General features: G+C 35.5%; 2 protein-coding genes across 2 annotated transcripts; both read left to right on the top strand.

Moving 5' to 3' along the window:
- Positions 1–775: 775 nt before the first annotated feature.
- LOC131806579 (uncharacterized) lies at positions 776–3,503 on the top strand. Its single transcript, XM_059130859.1, has 2 exons — positions 776–1,706; positions 1,769–3,503. The coding sequence occupies exons 1-2, from the start codon at positions 1,514–1,516 to the stop codon at positions 3,400–3,402; spliced, it is 1,827 nt and encodes a 608-aa protein (XP_058986842.1). The 5' UTR covers positions 776–1,513; the 3' UTR covers positions 3,403–3,503.
- A 3,260-nt stretch (positions 3,504–6,763) lies between these two features.
- LOC131805810 (uncharacterized) lies at positions 6,764–8,900 on the top strand. The gene is given in 3 exon segments (XM_059129464.1): positions 6,764–7,101; positions 7,164–7,941; positions 7,944–8,900. Coding segments are annotated over 3 exon segments (1,824 nt in total). The 5' UTR covers positions 6,764–6,908; the 3' UTR covers positions 8,797–8,900.
- The last annotated feature ends 11,865 nt before the right edge of the window (positions 8,901–20,765 follow it).

The following is a 20,765-nucleotide window of genomic DNA, read 5'->3' on the forward strand; positions in this document are numbered from 1 at the left end:
TTTTATTTGCTCTGTTCCAGAACCTGCAAGAATCTACTAGTTTTGCAACCTGCGTTAATATCATTGTACAAAATACTTTATACATACTTTTGAGTGCGGTTGAGGCGCTGGGAAATTCTAACAATTAAAAAATAAGATTCCAAAATATCAGTTTCCCAGCTGCGATAAAATATCACATGTGTAGAATTCAGTGATCTTGTGCGCTGTCGCATATGATAATTTGTAAAATAATAAAGAACATGACCCACACACACATATATCGATGCGCCTGTAGGTAGCCAAGACTACTTGAATGAAGGGACAAGCAACCATGTAATAAAAATAGATAAGAACAATTGTGTGGCTGCGACTAGGTTATGTTAGATTAGTTTCAGTAGTACGCAAGGAACATATTTTAAAAATAAAATCAGAATTGAATCTACACCCAAGCGAAGCGATCGTGTTCTTTTCTCGCCCTTACAATCATGGCACAATGAAATAAAGGTAACCTCATTTCAAATTAGCATTCCCAGCTCTGCATTTTTTTGTAATTTACCTTGTCAATTTTCAATGCATAAAAAACAGGTCCCATCTCTGATTTTGTGTGGATACAATGGATTTATGAATTGAATTATGAAAAATTGTAAACATATGATTACATGACTTTTCCTTCTTAGTTTTACCATGGCTAATATCAAAAGGGAAAATCGGTTATTGTAGTAAAAACATTTACATTGTTGCAGTTCTGGAACAGACCAATTATTGTTATTCACTATCTTTGACAATCATTTATTTTAACATCAAACTTGGTAGGACTTGGCATTTGCTACAAAAAAACGGAACAAGTTCTCATTCGTAAAATTTGCGAATGAAAGTGAAACAACCGAATATCGGGGGGGTACCGTTATATGGGGGCTATACGAAGACGTGGACCTGCATAGACAACTTTCTGTAATAGGCTGTAGTATCCCTTAGGGACTTCAAATATCAAATTTGAATTTCAGTGAATAATGTCGCTAAAATCATCAAAATACCGAATATCAGGAGGTACCGTTATATGGGGGCTATATGAAAACGTGGACCTACATGACCCATTTACGAACTTATCCTGTCTACTGGAAAAATAAACATGTCTGCAAAGTTTTAGCCTTCCATCTTGATTCGTTCGAAAGATAGCGTGATTACAACAGATAGACGGACAGACAGACAGTCGGACATCGCTAAATCGACATAGAATTTTACGCTGATCAAAATATATATACTTTTTTGGGTCTGACATGAGTATTTCGAGGAGCTACAAACGGAATGACTAAATGAATATACCCTCCATAGTATGGTGGAGGGTATAAAAATACTACAAACAGCCATTAAATGAAGCCACTCTAATAATGAGTTTCATAATTTTTGTCAATATACAAATAGAACAAACATTCGGTTCACTTCAAACGTCTTTATTTTCGCCGAAATTGCATAATTTTTGGTCAACTACATTTCTTGAGCGTCATTTAATATCCCTGGGACTGAGTGCGCTGAAATGGCAACGGTTAAATTTCGCCAATTAATTGACATGGCAATTGGATCGCCAGAACCGGGACATGTGAATTTCTATGCTCTACATTGCCTTCTGAATTGCATTGCGGAAAAGCTGAATATTCTCGATGACCCCATTGAATATTCAAAATATGAATCTTTGATTATGTGCTCTGCATCTGCCAAAGTATTCAATCGTAAGGATTAAAGCATTGAGATTAACATCTGATAGGTAATTAAAGTTTTGTAAATATTTCAGAAGATATAAAGAATTGTTTTAATTGTGGCGTAAGAACAGAAGGAGGATCCGACCGAGAGAGTCAAAACAATGAAGAATTAAAAGGATCGGCAACGGAAGTCACTCCTGGGCCCATTACGACGCCTGTTGAAAACGAGAAACCACAGGAAGTCGCTCCCGGGCCCATTGCAACGACTGTTGAAAACGAGGAACCACAACTTCATGAAATTGTTGCCGAGGTTGTTGCCATTTCTCCTCTTCCAGAAGAAATTGAAGAAGTTGTCCGTAATTCTGGGACAACAAAGAAAAATAACAATCCTACACCATCTGTTATATCTGATGAAAATATGAAAGGACCCTCCTCTGAAAGAAAACAATCCAATGATTATTCTTCTAATTATCGCACATCCAAGATAGAGGGACTTGAAAGTAAAGTTGCGGAATTCGAGGATCTATTCGTTGGTGTGACAATCATGAAGGACCAATTGATGTTGGCTATCGAACAACTACTTCTTTTGACATTTCTAACCCTTAGCAAAAAACCAGATGAACATAGAATACATCAACTTTTAGACATAACGAAGGCACTTCGCGTCGCACGCACCGAGAATATCAACATCAAAAGTTCTCATCGTTTTGACATACCCGAAATACATTCGTTAGAATGGCATTTGTCCGATTTAGAACTGGGGGAAGGTGTAACAGAGCAGGATATTTTGGAGGCACAGTCATCGTGCACAAGAGCCACTGAACCAAACACTGGAGAGAAACAATTCAGTCAACACGATCTAGACGGATGTCTTTGTTACTCGCCCGGAAAAATGCTTGACCAGTTATTGGAACTAAAGGGCGATTTCTGCACACTCACTAATAAAGTAAACGAGATCACGGCAAGGCTGGTCAAGCAGGAACGCCAACAAGCCATGATACTTATTGAAGAGCTCCAGGAGCAAATGCGCGATGTCAGATTCAATGTAAACAATTTAACGGAACGACTCGAACGATCAGACATCCGTTTGACGAACAACACTCTAAACCTGGAGAACGTCAAGAGGAGTATTGACTCACTCGTCAGCGAAAAAGTGAGCAAGGCCGAGGTAGATATAATGTTTGCCGATAAGGTTGACTACGACCAACTGCAGAGAAAAGTATCACTTGATCAACTGCTTGAAGTGCAGTGCCGCATAGATAAACGTTTCTGCGAAGCTTTCAAACAGATCAAGGACGCGGACAAAAGACTCGAAGAGACTGCTGAAACTTTGCGCCAAACTCTGGGATTTGCATCCATTGACCGTATACTGCAAGAATTCAAGCAGAAAGTCGAATTAGAAATTCAATCAATACGCGTCTTGTTGCAAAAGTATGTGGATGCAACGAACGACGATTGTGCTGCAGCGGGAGCTCGTATCAAAGTCCTACAGGACCTGGCTTGTTTGTCGTGCGATACCACTTGTGTTATGCGCACCATGGAGAAAACTAATGTGGCCAAACTACCCAGTGCACATGTCTCTCAAAGTTTAAGTCCTCTTATCACATACGAGTTGGGCGCCATTCGCAAAAACGGAGGTCTTCCGCAGACACGACATGCCGGCGGTGTTCATACAACCAGTACAGCACGGGAACGGGTCGACAAGGTTTTGCTCAGTGGAAAATAACACCAACTATGGTTTAACATTTAAATTATGTCCATTTCATTTTATTTGTTTATCGGTATTTACTGTTGAAAAATAAATAATTCGACACGGCATTTGAAAATGGAATTAACATTGTTGCGTATGTTGAGTTAAGATGTTTGTGTTAGTTTGTATAAATGATTACATTTTTCATCGTTATAAAATGTTGGCTTGCAGGATATATATAAGTAAGCAAAAATTAAGTGCTACACACTGGTAAGAGCCTTCTCACGTTTTTAGTATGTGTATGTGTGTATGTTCCTTATTGACTCGCAAACGACTGAACGAATTTCGTGGAATTTTCACAGAACATTAAGGAATTTATTGTAGCTATTATTTTATAAAAATTAGAAGAGGCGAGGTATCTCCCACTCGACTTCTTTTTTTTTAAACAAGAATTTGTTCACGATATTGGACGTATAAACCCCAAAATAACGGTAACTCCCTATATACGGTAATTTTAAGATTTTAACAGAATTTATAATGAATTCAATTTTTTATTAATTTACTAGCTGGCCGGTCCGCGTTGCCGGCCCGTACTTTTAGTCTTTAACGTATATTTTTTAAAGCATAATAAATCACAGGGCTGAGTTATGTAAGTGGCACAATTTTTATTATAAGTAATGATTCCATAGTTATTTCTAAAAAGAAATAAATATTCATGGCAAAAATTATAATAGATGTTCATCCACCGTTGGTTTTAGGTATTTTGAATAGCCTGATCTTATTTTTCAGCTATAGGCTTTACTTTGAGTTTCAACAACCTGATTTCAGAATAGTCAAAGATAATTACTCTTTCCGTAAGAATAGAATTAATGTTTTTATATTTTTGTTTGTTCATATGTGTTCGCGTTTTCCAGCTGAAGCACAATGTAGGTCATGGAATTGAAAGCTAAATGTCAATTTAAGCATGAAAGCATTTAATATCGTATTGCGTACCATCCAAAATTGTATGAACTCTTAAAATCCGTTAAGCCGTTCTTGAGTTATAAGCGTAGTAACTGACATACTTTCTTTTATATGGCGAAAATAATTCTTTATTTTGTTCACAAAAAAACGATTGTATTCAATATGACCAGCTAAATTAAAAAAAAACTTACATTATATAAAATTGACTAAAAAAGAGAAGCAAATTGAAAAAAAAAAATCTTCAACTTATTCGCTGATTTTTTACAGCAAATGTTTAGAGGTCCTTACGAAGTTTGTCAATAGAATGTACTATTATTTTAAAATTCGATCCCATTAACATTTTTTTTTTACTTTTTCCCGATTTTAGAATTTTTGCAATGAGATCGTGATTTTTTAGTGATTTTAAAAAAAGTAATTAAAATATAGCATTTTTTGTTCATAGCTTATTATCTTCTGAAATGATATTATTCGTATAATTCCACTTACCAAAAAAATACATAAAATCTACAAATAACATTCTTGTCCGTTGTCGCTTTATACTCCCCAAAAAGACTACATATCATATTAGTATTAAAAAGTAAAAAAGCAGTAAGTTCGGCCGAACTTCGAATATCCTCCACCATTTGGAACGAATTAGAAAATATTAAAAAAAAAATAAATAAAATCCATTGAAAATTCTGTTATAATCTTTAAAATACCTAATATCGGAAGGTGCCGATATATGGGGGGATATACGCTATTGTGGACCTATATAGACAAATCTAGGTTTGGGGGTAAAGTACTCACAAGGAACTCCTTGTGTGGATTTTCAGATAATTCCATTGGGAAATGTGGCTAAAATCATCAAAATCCCGGATATCGGGGTACCTTTATATGGGGGATATACGATATTGTGGACCTATATAGACAAATACCTTTCAGGGGTTAAAGTGCTCACAAAGAAATCCTTGTGTGGATTTTCAGAAAATACCATTGGAATATATAGCTAAAATCATCAAAATACCGAAAAACGGGGGTACCGTTATATGGGGACTATACGATATCGTTAACCTATATAGAGAACTCTATGTCAGGGGGTAAAGTGCTCACAAAGAACCCCTTGTGTGGAATTTCAGACAATTCCGTTGAAAAATGTGGGTAAAATCATCAAAATACCGAATATAGGGGAGTACCGTTATGTGGGGGCTATACGATATCGTTAACCTATATGGAGAACTCTATGTCAGGGGGTAAAGTGCTCACAAAGAACCCCTTGTGTGGAATTTCAGACAATTCCGTTGAAAAATGTGGGTAAAATCATCAAAATACCGAATATAGGGGAGTACCGTTATGTGGGAGATATACGATATTGTGGACTTATATGGACAAATCCGTTTCAGGGGTAAAGTGCTCACAAAGAACTCCTTGTGTGGATTTTCAGACAATTCCGTTGAAATATGTGGCTGAAATCATCAAAATACCGAATATCGGAGGGTACCGTTATATGGGGGCTATACGATATCTTGGACCTATATAGATAATTCTCTTCCAAAGTATAAAGTACCCACAAGGTATTCCTTGTGTGGATTTTCAGACAATTCCGTTTAAAATGTGGCAAAAATCATCAAAATACCGAATATCAGGGGGGTACCGTTATATGGGGGCTATACGATATTGTGGACCTATATAGACAATTCTCTTTCAAGGGATAAAGTACCCACAAGGAACTCCTTGTGTGGATTTTCAGACAATTCCGTTGAAAAGTATGGGTAAAATCATCAAAATACCGAATATCGGGGGGTACTGTTATATAGGGGCTATACGATATTGTCGACCTATATAGATAACTCTCTTCCAAGAAATAAAGTACTCACAATGAACTCCTCGTGTGGAATTTCAGATAATTCCGTTGAAAAATGTGGCTAAAATCATCAAAATACCGAATATCGGAGGGTACCGTTATATGGGGGCTATACGATATCTTGGACCTATATAGATAATTCTCTTCGGAGGTATAAAGTACCCACAAGGTATTCCTTGTGTGGATTTTCAGACAATTCCGTTTAAAATGTGGCAAAAATCATCAAAATACCGAATATCAGGGGGTTCCGTTATATGGGGGCTATACGATATTGTGGACCTATATAGACAATTCTCTTTCAAGGGATAAAGTACCCACAAGGAACTCCTTGTGTGGATTATCAGACAACTCCGTTCAAAAATGTGGCTAAAATCTTCAAAATACCGAATATCGGAGAGTACCGTTATATGGGGGCTATATGATATCGTCGACCTATATAGATAATCCTCTTCCGAAGTATAAAGTACTCATAACGAACTTCTTGTGTGGATTTTCAGACAATTCCGTGGAATGACTAAATGAATATACCCTCCATAGTATGGTGGAGGGTATAAAAATACTACAAACAGCCATTAAATGAAGCCACTCTAATAATGAGTTTCATAATTTTTGTCAATATACAAATAGAACAAACATTCGGTTCACTTCAAACGTCTTTATTTTCGCCGAAATTGCATAATTTTTGGTCAACTACATTTCTTGAGCGTCATTTAATATCCCTGGGACTGAGTGCGCTGAAATGGCAACGGTTAAATTTCGCCAATTAATTGACATGGCAATTGGATCGCCAGAACCGGGACATGTGAATTTCTATGCTCTACATTGCCTTCTGAATTGCATTGCGGAAAAGCTGAATATTCTCGATGACCCCATTGAATATTCAAAATATGAATCTATGATTATGTGCTCTGCATCTGCCAAAGTATTCAATCGTAAGGATTAAAGCATTGAGATTAACATCTGATAGGTAATTAAAGTTTTGTAAATATTTCAGAAGATATAAAGAATTGTTTTAATTGTGGCGTAAGAACAGAAGGAGGATCCGACCGAGAGAGTCAAAACAATGAAGAATTAAAAGGATCGGCAACGGAAGTCACTCCTGGGCCCATTACGACGCCTGTTGAAAACGAGAACCCACAGGAAGTCGCTCCCGGGCCCATTGCAACGACTGTTGAAAACGAGGAACCACAACTTCATGAAATTGTTGCCGAGGTTGTTGCCATTTCTCCTCTTCCAGAAGAAATTGAAGAAGTTGTCCGTAATTCTGGGACAACAAAGAAAAATAACAATCCTACACCATCTGTTATATCTGATGAAAATATGAAAGGACCCTCCTCTGAAAGAAAACAATCCAATGATTATTCTTCTAATTATCGCACATCCAAGATAGAGGGACTTGAAAGTAAAGTTGCGGAATTCGAGGATCTATTCGTTGGTGTGACAATCATGAAGGACCAATTGATGTTGGCTATCGAACAACTACTACTTTTGACATTTCTAACCCTTAGCAAAAAACCAGATGAACATAGAATACATCAACTTTTAGACATAACGAAGGCACTTCGCGTCGCACGCACCGAGAATATCAACATCAAAAGTTCTCATCGTTTTGACATACCCGAAATACATTCGTTAGAATGGCATTTGTCCGATTTAGAACTGGGGGAAGGTGTAACAGAGCAGGATATTTTGGAGGCACAGTCATCGTGCACAAGAGCCACTGAACCAAACACTGGAGAGAAACAATTCAGTCAACACGATCTAGACGGATGTCTTGTTACTCGCCCGGAAAAATGCTTGACCAGTTATTGGAACTAAAGGGCGATTTCTGCACACTCACTAATAAAGTAAACGAGATCACGGCAAGGCTGGTCAAGCAGGAACGCCAACAAGCCATGATACTTATTGAAGAGCTCCAGGAGCAAATGCGCGATGTCAGATTCAATGTAAACAATTTAACGGAACGACTCGAACGATCAGACATCCGTTTGACGAACAACACTCTAAACCTGGAGAACGTCAAGAGGAGTATTGACTCACTCGTCAGCGAAAAAGTGAGCAAGGCCGAGGTAGATATAATGTTTGCCGATAAGGTTGACTACGACCAACTGCAGAGAAAAGTATCACTTGATCAACTGCTTGAAGTGCAGTGCCGCATAGATAAACGTTTCTGCGAAGCTTTCAAACAGATCAAGGACGCGGACAAAAGACTCGAAGAGACTGCTGAAACTTTGCGCCAAACTCTGGGATTTGCATCCATTGACCGTATACTGCAAGAATTCAAGCAGAAAGTCGAATTAGAAATTCAATCAATACGCGTCTTGTTGCAAAAGTATGTGGATGCAACGAACGACGATTGTGCTGCAGCGGGAGCTCGTATCAAAGTCCTACAGGACCTGGCTTGTTTGTCGTGCGATACCACTTGTGTTATGCGCACCATGGAGAAAACTAATGTGGCCAAACTACCCAGTGCACATGTCTCTCAAAGTTTAAGTCCTCTTATCACATACGAGTTGGGCGCCATTCGCAAAAACGGAGGTCTTCCGCAGACACGACATGCCGGCGGTGTTCATACAACCAGTACAGCACGGGAACGGGTCGACAAGGTTTTGCTCAGTGGAAAATAACACCAACTATGGTTTAACATTTAAATTATGTCCATTTCATTTTATTTGTTTATCGGTATTTACTGTTGAAAAATAAATAATTCGACACGGCATTTGAAAATGGAATTAACATTGTTGCGTATGTTGAGTTAAGATGTTTGTGTTAGTTTGTATAAATGATTACATTTTTCATCGTTATAAAATGTTGGCTTGCAGGATATATATAAGTAAGCAAAAATTAAGTGCTACACACTGGTAAGAGCCTTCTCACGTTTTTAGTATGTGTATGTGTGTATGTTCCTTATTGACTCGCAAACGACTGAACGAATTTCGTGGAATTTTCACAGAACATTAAGGAATTTATTGTAGCTATTATTTTATAAAAATTAGAAGAGGCGAGGTATCTCCCACTCGACTTCTTTTTTTTTAAACAAGAATTTGTTCACGATATTGGACGTATAAACCCCAAAATAACGGTAACTCCCTATATACGGTAATTTTAAGATTTTAACAGAATTTATAATGAATTCAATTTTTTATTAATTTACTAGCTGGCCGGTCCGCGTTGCCGGCCCGTACTTTTAGTCTTTAACGTATATTTTTTAAAGCATAATAAATCACAGGGCTGAGTTATGTAAGTGGCACAATTTTTATTATAAGTAATGATTCCATAGTTATTTCTAAAAAGAAATAAATATTCATGGCAAAAATTATAATAGATGTTCATCCACCGTTGGTTTTAGGTATTTTGAATAGCCTGATCTTATTTTTCAGCTATAGGCTTTACTTTGAGTTTCAACAACCTGATTTCAGAATAGTCAAAGATAATTACTCTTTCCGTAAGAATAGAATTAATGTTTTTATATTTTTGTTTGTTCATATGTGTTCGCGTTTTCCAGCTGAAGCACAATGTAGGTCATGGAATTGAAAGCTAAATGTCAATTTAAGCATGAAAGCATTTAATATCGTATTGCGTACCATCCAAAATTGTATGAACTCTTAAAATCCGTTAAGCCGTTCTTGAGTTATAAGCGTAGTAACTGACATACTTTCTTTTATATGGCGAAAATAATTCTTTATTTTGTTCACAAAAAAACGATTGTATTCAATATGACCAGCTAAATTAAAAAAAAATCTTACATTATATAAAATTGACTAAAAAAGAGAAGCAAATTGAAAAAAAAAAAATCTTCAACTTATTCGCTGATTTTTTACAGCAAATGTTTAGAGGTCCTTACGAAGTTTGTCAATAGAATGTACTATTATTTTAAAATTCGATCCCATTAACATTTTTTTTACTTTTTCCCGATTTTAGAATTTTTGCAATGAGATCGTGATTTTTTAGTGATTTTAAAAAAAGTAATTAAAATATAGCATTTTTTGTTCATAGCTTATTATCTTCTGAAATGATATTATTCGTATAATTCCACTTACCCAAAAAATACATAAAATCTACAAATAACATTCTTGTCCGTTGTCGCTTTATACTCCCCAAAAAGACTACATATCATATTAGTATTAAAAAGTAAAAAAGCAGTAAGTTCGGCCGAACTTCGAATATCCTCCACCATTTGGAACGAATTAGAAAATATTAAAAAAAAATAAATAAAATCCATTGAAAATTCTGTTATAATCTTTAAAATACCTAATATCGGAAGGTGCCGATATATGGGGGGATATACGCTATTGTGGACCTATAGACAAATCTAGGTTTGGGGGTAAAGTACTCACAAGGAACTCCTTGTGTGGATTTTCAGATAATTCCATTGGGAAATGTGGCTAAAATCATCAAAATCCCGGATATCGGGGTACCTTTATATGGGGGATATACGATATTGTGGACCTATATAGACAAATACCTTTCAGGGGTTAAAGTGCTCACAAAGAAATCCTTGTGTGGATTTTCAGAAAATACCATTGGAATATATAGCTAAAATCATCAAAATACCGAAAAACGGGGGTACCGTTATATGGGGGCTATACGATATCGTTAACCTATATAGAGAACTCTATGTCAGGGGGTAAAGTGCTCACAAAGAACCCCTTGTGTGGAATTTCAGACAATTTCGTTGAAATATGTGGCTGAAATCATCAAAATACCGAATATCGGAGGGTACCGTTATATGGGGGCTATACGATATCTTGGACCTATATAGATAATTCTCTTCCAAAGTATAAAGTACCCACAAGGTATTCCTTGTGTGGATTTTCAGACAATTCCGTTTAAAATGTGGCAAAAATCATCAAAATACCGAATATCAGGGGGGTACCGTTAAATGGGGCCTATACGATATTGTGGACCTATATAGACAATTCTCTTTCAAGGGATAAAGTACCCACAAGGAACTCCTTGTGTGGATTTTCAGACAATTCCGTTGAAAAGTATGGGTAAAATCATCAAAATACCGAATATCGGGGGGTACTGTTATATAGGGGCTATACGATATTGTCGACCTATATAGATAACTCTCTTCCAAGAAATAAAGTACTCACAATGAACTCCTCGTGTGGAATTTCAGATAATTCCGTTGAAAAATGTGGCTAAAATCATCAAAATACCGAATATCGGAGGGTACCGTTATATGGGGGCTATACGATATCTTGGACCTATATAGATAATTCTCTTCGGAGGTATAAAGTACCCACAAGGTATTCCTTGTGTGGATTTACAGACACGTAAAAAAGACAATATAGATTTTTATACCCTCCACCAAAAAAAGTATGGAGGGTATATTAGGCCTCATGTAACGGTACCCCCCGATATTGGGTATTTTGATGATTTTACCCACATTTTTCAACGGAATTGTCTGAAAATCCACACAAGGAGTTCCTCATGGGTACTTTATACCTCGGCAGAGAATTATCTATATACGTCCACAATATCGTATAGCCCCCATATAACGGTACCCCCCGATATTCGGTATTTTGATGATTTTACCCACATTTTCAACGGAATTGTCAGAAAATCCACACAAGGAGTTCCATGTGGGTACTTTATACCTCGGCAGAGAATTATCTATATAGGTCCACAATATCTTATAGCCCCTATATAACAGTACCCTCCGATATTCGGTATTTTGCTGATTTTACACACATTTTTCAACGGAATTGTCTGAAAATCCACACAAGGAGTTCCTTGTGGGTACTTTATACCTCGGCAGAGAATTATTTATGTAGGTCCACAATATCGTATAGCCCCCATATAACGGTACCCCCTGATATTCGGTATTTTGAAGATTTTACCCACATTTTTGAACGGAATTGTCTGAAAATCCACAAAAGTTCCTTGTGGGTACTTTATACCTCGGCAGAGAATTATCTATATAGGTCCACAATATCGTATAGCCCCCATATAACGGTACCCCCCGATATTCGATATTTTGATGATTTCAGCCACATATTTCAACGGAATTGTCTGAAAATCCACACAAGGAGTTCCTTGTGGGTACTTTATACCTCGGTAGAGAATTATCTATATAGGTCCACAATATCGTATAGCCCCCATATAACGGTACCCCCCGATATTCGATATTTTGATGATTTCAGCCACATATTTCAACGGAATTGTCCGAAAATCCACACAAGGAGTTCCTTGTGGGTACTTTATACCTCGGCAGAGAATTATCTATATAGGTCCACAATATCGTATAGCCCCCATATAACGGTACCCTCCGATATTCGGTATTTTGCTGATTTTACACACATTTTTCAACGGAATTGTCTGAAAATCCACACAAGGAGTTCCTTGTGGGTACTTTATACCTCGGCAGAGAATTATTTATATAGGTCCACAATATCGTATAGCCCCCATATAACGGTACCCCCTGATATTCGGTATTTTGAAGATTTTACCCACATTTTTGAACGGAATTGTCTGAAAATCCACTAAAGTTCCTTGTGGGTACTTTATACCTCGGCAGAGAATTATCTATATAGGTCCACAATATCGTATAGCCCTCATATAACGGTACCCCCCGATATTTGGTTTTTGATGATTTTACCCACATTTTTCAACGGAATTGTCTGAAAATCCACAAAAGGAGTCCCTTGTGGGCATTTTACCTCCTCAAAATGAAGTGTCTATATAGGTCCACGATATCGTATATCCCCCATATAACTGTAACCTCCGATATTCGGTATTTTGATGATGTTAGCCACACTTTTCAATGGAATTGTCTTAAAATCAACACAAGTAGTTCCTTGTGAGTACTTCACCCCCTGAGAGAGAATTGTCTATACAGGCCCACGATATCGTATATCCCCTATATAACGGTACCTCCCGATATTCGGTATTTTATGATTTGACCCACATTTTTCATTGGAATTGTCTGAAAATCCACACAAGGAGTTCCTTGTGGGTACTTTATACCCCGGCAGAGAATTATTTATATAGATCCACGATATTTTCAAAGGAATGGTCACAAGGGGTTCTTTGTACACAAGGGGTTCTTTGTGAGCACTTTACCCACCGACAGAGAATTCTCTATATAGGTTAACGATAACGTATAGCTCCCATATAACGGTACCCCGCGATATTCGGTATTTTGATGATTTTAGCCACATTTTCCAATCGTATTGTCTGAAAATCCACGCACGGAGTTCCTTGTGAGTACTTTACACGCAGATATAGATTTGTCTTTATAGGTCCACAATATCGTATATCCCCCCATATATCGGCACCTTCCTATATTAGATATTTTAAAGATTTTAAAAGAACTTTTATTGGATTTTATTTTTTTGAAAATTTTCTAATTCGTTCCAAATGGTGGAGGGTATTCAAAGTTCGGCCCGGCCGAACTTACTGCTTTTTTACTTGTTATTTATTATTATTATTATTATTATTTTTTTTTTTTTTTTGAAAATTTCCAAATTCTTTCCAAATGGAGGGTACTCAAAGTTCGGCTCAATCGAACTTACTGCTTTTTTACTTGTTTCTATTTGAAAATCTTTTTAAATTAATTTCAGTATGGTCTCAGCATTGTTTAGCATACTCCATGGTAGAAGAATACATTTTGAAATTAAAATTTTGAATGAAAATTTATTCAAATTCGTCAAATTTTGAAAAATGCAAATTGTGTCAACTTCCACTTAAATGAAAACCGTTATATGGAGACTATACATGGACCTGCTTACGAAATGTTTCGTAATAGGCTGTATTACAGGTTACGAACTTAAATAAACAAATATGTAGGTCCACGTTTTCATATAGCCCCCATACAACGGTACTTCCCGATATTCGGTATTTTGATAATTTTAGCGACATTATTCATCGGAATTGCTTCAAATTTGGTATTTGAAGTTCGAAATATATATATATATATATATATATATATATATATATATATATATATATATATATATATATATATATATATATATATATATATATATATATATATATATATATATATATATATATATATATATATATATATATATATATATATATATATTATATATATATATATATATATATATATATATATATATATATATATATATATACTCATTCCAATGATATTTAACATCTGTTCTAATGTTTCCATTGGTATTCGAACATTGTTTCCATTGGTATTCGAACATTGTTCATTGATCATTTTAGAATTACGTACACAAATTACAGGCACCATACTGTGCTTGGATTTGTGCATGGTAGAAGAATACAGTTAGATGCATCAAAGCTTGGGATCATTGATAAGTCAAACATTTTTAAATGTTTCTTCAAAAATAAGTGGATTTCTTTATGTTTTCATATACGACGACAATAGGAGGTTGTTATAATATGCATTTTTAACAATTTTCACAAATTTGAATAATTTTTCATTCAAAAAATTTAATTGACCCAGCAGCTGTGTCAACGAAACTACCACAAGGATATGTGGTACAATGAAGACAAGGTAGGACATAGCAATCACCTGAATACAATTATTTATTTTTGTATGTGTGTGTATTGTTTTCAATAACAAACAAATGCTCTGTTCCAGTACCTGCAGGAATCTACGAGTTGTGCAATTGTTATACCTCCACCATACATAGCATCCATCCCTCCAGGGCATATTAAGTTTGTTTGTAACTCGTCGAAATAATAATTTTAGACCCAACAAAGTATATATATTCTTGATCAGCGTAAAATTCTAAAATTATTTAGCCCTGTCCGTCTTTTGTAATCACGCTAGAGTCAAGACGAATTATGATGTTAATCTAAAATTTCGCACAGATCTTTAGTCTGCAGGCAGGTCAAGTTCAGAGATGGGCTATATCGGTCCACGACATCGTATAGCCCCCACTTAACGGTACCTCCCCATATTCGGTTTTTTCATGATTTTAGCCACATTTTTCAACGGAATTGTCTGAAGGTGTTCCTTCTGAGTACTTTACCCCCTAGAAGGGAATTGTCTGCCTAGGTCCACGTTTTAGTATAGTGCCCATATGACGGTACCCCCAGATGTTCGGTATTTTCATGATATTTGCGAAATTATTCACCGGAATCGTTTCAAATCCCGTACTTAAAGTTCCCAACCGTAACGTCATTTTTCGCGTTTTTCTCTCAAATTTTTAATTATTGTACAATACTTGGATTTATATAAACTCCACAATACAAGATAACATCGACAAACTTTCGTATAAACATATGTAATTCCAAGACAATAAATAATTTTTATACCCTCACCATACTATGGAGGGTATATTAACTTTGTCATTCCGTTTGTAACTCCTCGAAATACTCATATCAGACCCAACAAAGTATATATATTCTTGATCAGCGAAAAATTCTAAGTCGATTTAGCGATGTCCGTCTGTCTGTCTGTCTGTCCGTCTGTCTGTCTGTTTGTCCGTCTGTCTGTCTGTTGTAATCACGCTATCTTTCGAATGAATTGAGATAGATGGCTAAAATTTTGCACACATGTTTATTTTTCCAGTAGGCAGGTTAATAGTACGTTTATATATATATGAGGGTTAACCCACTGGATTTGGATTTAAATTGTCATACCCATTACTTTTACTTCAAATAAATCCTCTCAAAGTAGGTTAACCCTACAAAAAGTTCTAACGTAAACATGGCATAAGTTCGTAAATGGGCCATGTAGGTCCACGTTTTCATATAGCCCCCATATAACGGTACCTCCCTATATTCGATATTTTGATTATTTTAGCGATATTATTCACGGGAATTGTTTCAAATTTGGTATTTGAAGTTCAAAATGGATACTACACCCTAAGACGGAAAATTGTCTGTGCAGATCCACGTCTTCGTATAACCCCGATATAACGGTACCTCCCGATATTCGATTTTTCGATGATTGTAGCGTCATTATTCACGGGAATTGTTTCAAATTTGGTATTTGAAGTTCAAAATGGATACTACACCTTAAGACAGAAAATTGTCTGTGCAGGTCCACGTCTTCATGTAGCCCCCATATAACGGTACCTCCCTATATTCGGTATTTTGATGATTTTAGCGACATTATTCACCGGAATTGTTTCAAAATTGGTATTTGAAGTTCGTTATAGGAACTACAGTCTGTGACAGAAAATTGTCTGTGCGGGTCCAGGTCTTCGTATAGGCCCCATATATCAGTACCTCCCTATATTCGGTATTTTGACGATTTTAGGTACAATACCCACTGAAGTTGTTTGAGATGTGGTATTTGAAGTTCGTAATAGATGCTACAGCCTGTGACAGAAAATTGTCTATGCTGGTCCAGGTCTTCGCACAGCTCCAATTTAACGGCACCTCCTTATATACGATATTTTGATGATTTTAGCTACATTATTCGCCGTTTATTTCAAGTTTCGAATTTGCTTAATGGCTTATGACAAACAATGCCTATGTATGTTCACGTCGTATAGACCCCAATATAACGGCTATATTCGGTATTTTTAAAATTTTAACAGAATTTTTTAAGGATTTTATTTTTTAAAAATTTCCAAATTCGTGGAAATGGTGGAGGGTATTAAAAGTTCGGCCCGGCCGAACTTACTGCTTTTTCACTTGTTTTCGAACTCGAGTTGGCTGATTTATCCTTGAATAAGTAAAAATGTTCTATTCATAACTTGGTCTAATGATTGGAATACGTTTATGTTTGATTATATAGACCTTTATAATCAAATGCATATAAAAGCGCATAAAAACTTAATGCTGTAAATGACAAAATTTTTCATTTGACATTTATTCCTTTTATAAAAGTTGTGATTTCACATTTTCATAAAACAAAAACAACGTACTTACCATTGTGAAGTGATTTCAACGGTAAATGTAATATTCAATTATTTGGAATCGTCAAGCCAACTTTTTGATTTACAAAAAATTTTATTCGTAATGCTGCTCTGCAATGCATATGACATATTAATGTTTCGATCAGGCAATAGATGACCGACGCCATGTCAAAAATGCATTGAAACGATACAAAAAATATGCCATTCTGAAGACGTGAAAAAATGGCGGAAGACCGCGGAGAAAAGCAACAGATATTATACATAGCATAGACAAATGAAAATATAGACAACGAAAAGTTAGTTTTGTCTTTTTTTCCAGGTGGCTCTCATCTTGTTTTGCATAGTCAACATGCTGATTTACGCGTTCAAGCCACTCGACTTCGAAAACACATTTTATCGTTTTTCAAGAATTTCACTGGAATTTTCCTATATTTTTCGATGTCATCACGTACTTTTCACATTTCTTTTATTATGAAATAATTTTCAACTGGCAAATATCCTACAGTTTTTGTTATTTTTAACGTTTTAGAATTGAGTGACTTCAATATTCCCACTCAAACCCCTGAAACGATATGAACGACATCTGCTGATTCGATTTTTTTCGAAGATAAACGGTGAGAGCATTTCGTTGTCTATATTTTCATTTGTCTATGATGTACATAGACAAATGAAAATATAGACAACCAAATGCTCTCACCGTTCATCTTCGAAAAAAATCGAATCAGCAGATGTCGTCTATATCGTTTCAGGGGTTTGAGTGGGAATATTGAAGTCACTCAATTCAAAAACGTTAAAAATAACAAAAACTGTAGGATATTTGTCAGTTGGAAATTGTTCCATAATAAAATAAATGTGAAAATTACGTGATGACATCAAAAAATTCCGGAATAATCAAGTAAAATTCTTGAAAAACGATAAAATGTCGAAGTCGAGTGGGTTGAACGCGTAAATCAGCATGTTGACTACGCACAACATGATAAAAGCCACCTGGATAAAAAGACAAAACTAACTTTTCATTGTCTATATCTTCATTTGTCTATGCACGATATCGTGACATAACATATTTTTCCACTACAACGCCATCTATTGAAGAAAAGTGAAAATGCAATGTCTCATTATATTATGTGTCTTTGGTTAGAGTCAAAGTGTTTTTTAGTACAGCGCAGTTACACATTTTACATGTAGATGGTTCTCCAAACTGGCAAAATTCTTTGCTAATCACGGAAAATCGATAACGTCTGCTAATCACGGAAAAATGATGACACGTCATTTCTGCTGCGATTGGCTTTGTAGTGCACCACATCGCTCAAATTGGAAACAAACGACGCTCACCACAGACAAAAGTACATTAGAGGAAAAGTGATAACCATAGCCATATAATTTGATCCATAGACAAATGAAAATATAGACAACCAAATGCTCTCACCGTTCATCTTCGAAAAAAATCGAATCAGCAGATGTCGTCTATATCGTTTCAGGGGTTTGAGTGGGAATATTGAAGTCACTCAATTCAAAAACGTTAAAAATAACAAAAACTGTAGGATATTTGTCAGTTGGAAATTGTTCCATAATAAAATAAATGTGAAAATTACGTGATGACATCAAAAAATTCCGGAATAATCAAGTAAAATTCTTGAAAAACGATAAAATGTCGAAGTCGAGTGGGTTGAACGCGTAAATCAGCATGTTGACTACGCACAACATGATAAAAGCCACCTGGATAAAAAGACAAAACTAACTTTTCATTGTCTATATCTTCATTTGTCTATGCACGATATCGTGACATAACATATTTTTCCACTACAACGCCATCTATTGAAGAAAAGTGAAAATGCAATGTCTCATTATATTATGTGTCTTTGGTTAGAGTCAAAGTGTTTTTTAGTACAGCGCAGTTACACATTTTACATGTAGATGGTTCTCCAAACTGGCAAAATTCTTTGCTAATCACGGAAAATCGATAACGTCTGCTAATCACGGAAAAATGATGACACGTCATTTCTGCTGCGATTGGCTTTGTAGTGCACCACATCGCTCAAATTGGAAACAAACGACGCTCACCACAGACAAAAGTACATTAGAGGAAAAGTGATAACCATAGCCATATAATTTGATCGAAATTGAACGCTCAAGATTGGAACTTGTAGGGCATTTTTATTTTTAACTAATTATCAAATTTTCTCACAGAATGTGCGAAATGTTGTAATGCAAAATGCTGCTTTGGACACTTTTAAACATTTTACAATACCAGTATTGAAAATATATGGTTTCATTAAGAAGATAATGTCCACAAAATCTTTTCGTACTTGAGAGAATTTTTAAGATGTCTTTTTTTGTCTATGATTTAACTGAGATTCAGGGCTGCCAACAAATTTTCTAGAAAAAACGTAAAATTTTCAGAAAAAAAATCGGCATTTTCATATTTAAAAATCGGCAACGTATATACATATCAAAGGCCTGCACAAGACGAATTGTATGAATTATGCTTTTTTCGACACACTGACTTTGTCTACTCAATCATGCGCTATGTATTTGATAGGCAATGACAACCAGCAACATCCCCCATTTTGATTCATGTGTGCCATTGTCTAAGGTTCTATCGTGGCATGGCTGACTCGAATATTTGCATGGTGTTCTCCATAAATGCAGGGTGTCAACGATGACATCGAACCGTGTCATCGTCAAATTGTGTGTAATTTGTGTACGTGTGCTTAAATTGAGAGAGTGTGTGTGTGTTACTTTCGACGGTGAGGATGTGTTTTTGTGTGTGCTGTAATTTTGAAGTAACAAACACCGCGTAAATATAAAATAGAGTTCAATAACAAAATGTGCATAGACATCAACAAATGAATAGAAAAATGAAATATATACTGAACAATCCCAATTTATTGGTGATTATCATAAAATTTTGGTCATAAAAAAGAGGTAAATATTGTTTGCATATTTTCTATCTACATACAGTGTTCTTTTAAAATTAAAGTTTGTGGGCAGAGATTTGACTCACATTCAATAACAGAATATGCACAGAATTGAACAATGGAAGCATATATTGTTGTTACGTAAATTACAGTGGCACTCATTCTCATTTACACCGCAATACCGGAGCCAAACATTTATGAAATTATAATCAAAATAAGAAAAATTTTCAGGGGATTATTGTTTTTTAATAAAGGGTTAACATTTTAGATTGTTTCGTCAATAACCACGAAATGTGAAAATTTTGTGTGGACCAATTAGAAGTAACTTTAATATTTTAGTAATCGCCAAGAAATTATTTATTACAAAAAATTTACTTTTTCACATATCGGAAAAGCAGGTAGCGATTGCTCTTTGCCTTCATCACGTGTGTGTCTTTTTCGTTGGCAATTGTTTCATAATTGTTGTTGTTTTTTGATAGAACATTTTTGTATGACACACTATTCAACATTCCCTTTTATTGGTCATAACATGTTACGACATTGGGTTTGAGTGTGACCGACATAACGAGACATCGAGCATTTGGTTGGATGTCACGTATTGTTATGCGTTTGATCAAACAGGGCACAACATGACGAGCGTTTTCTCTCCATGGCATAAATAGAGAAAATTGTCACATTTGCAGCCCTTTAATACATATGTAATAATTTAACAATTTAAATTAATATATATTTTTTAGTTTATAACAAAATAAATAAAAGTGAATATGCACAACAATGCATTTTAATAGAAAAGGATAACATATTCAGTTTTGTATATAAATTAACATTAAAATAAAAACATTAAAAAATAACTTT

This window comes from Musca domestica, unplaced genomic scaffold (genome assembly GCF_030504385.1).
Source record: "Musca domestica strain aabys unplaced genomic scaffold, Musca_domestica.polishedcontigs.V.1.1 11, whole genome shotgun sequence".
Taxonomy (NCBI): domain Eukaryota; kingdom Metazoa; phylum Arthropoda; class Insecta; order Diptera; family Muscidae; genus Musca; species Musca domestica.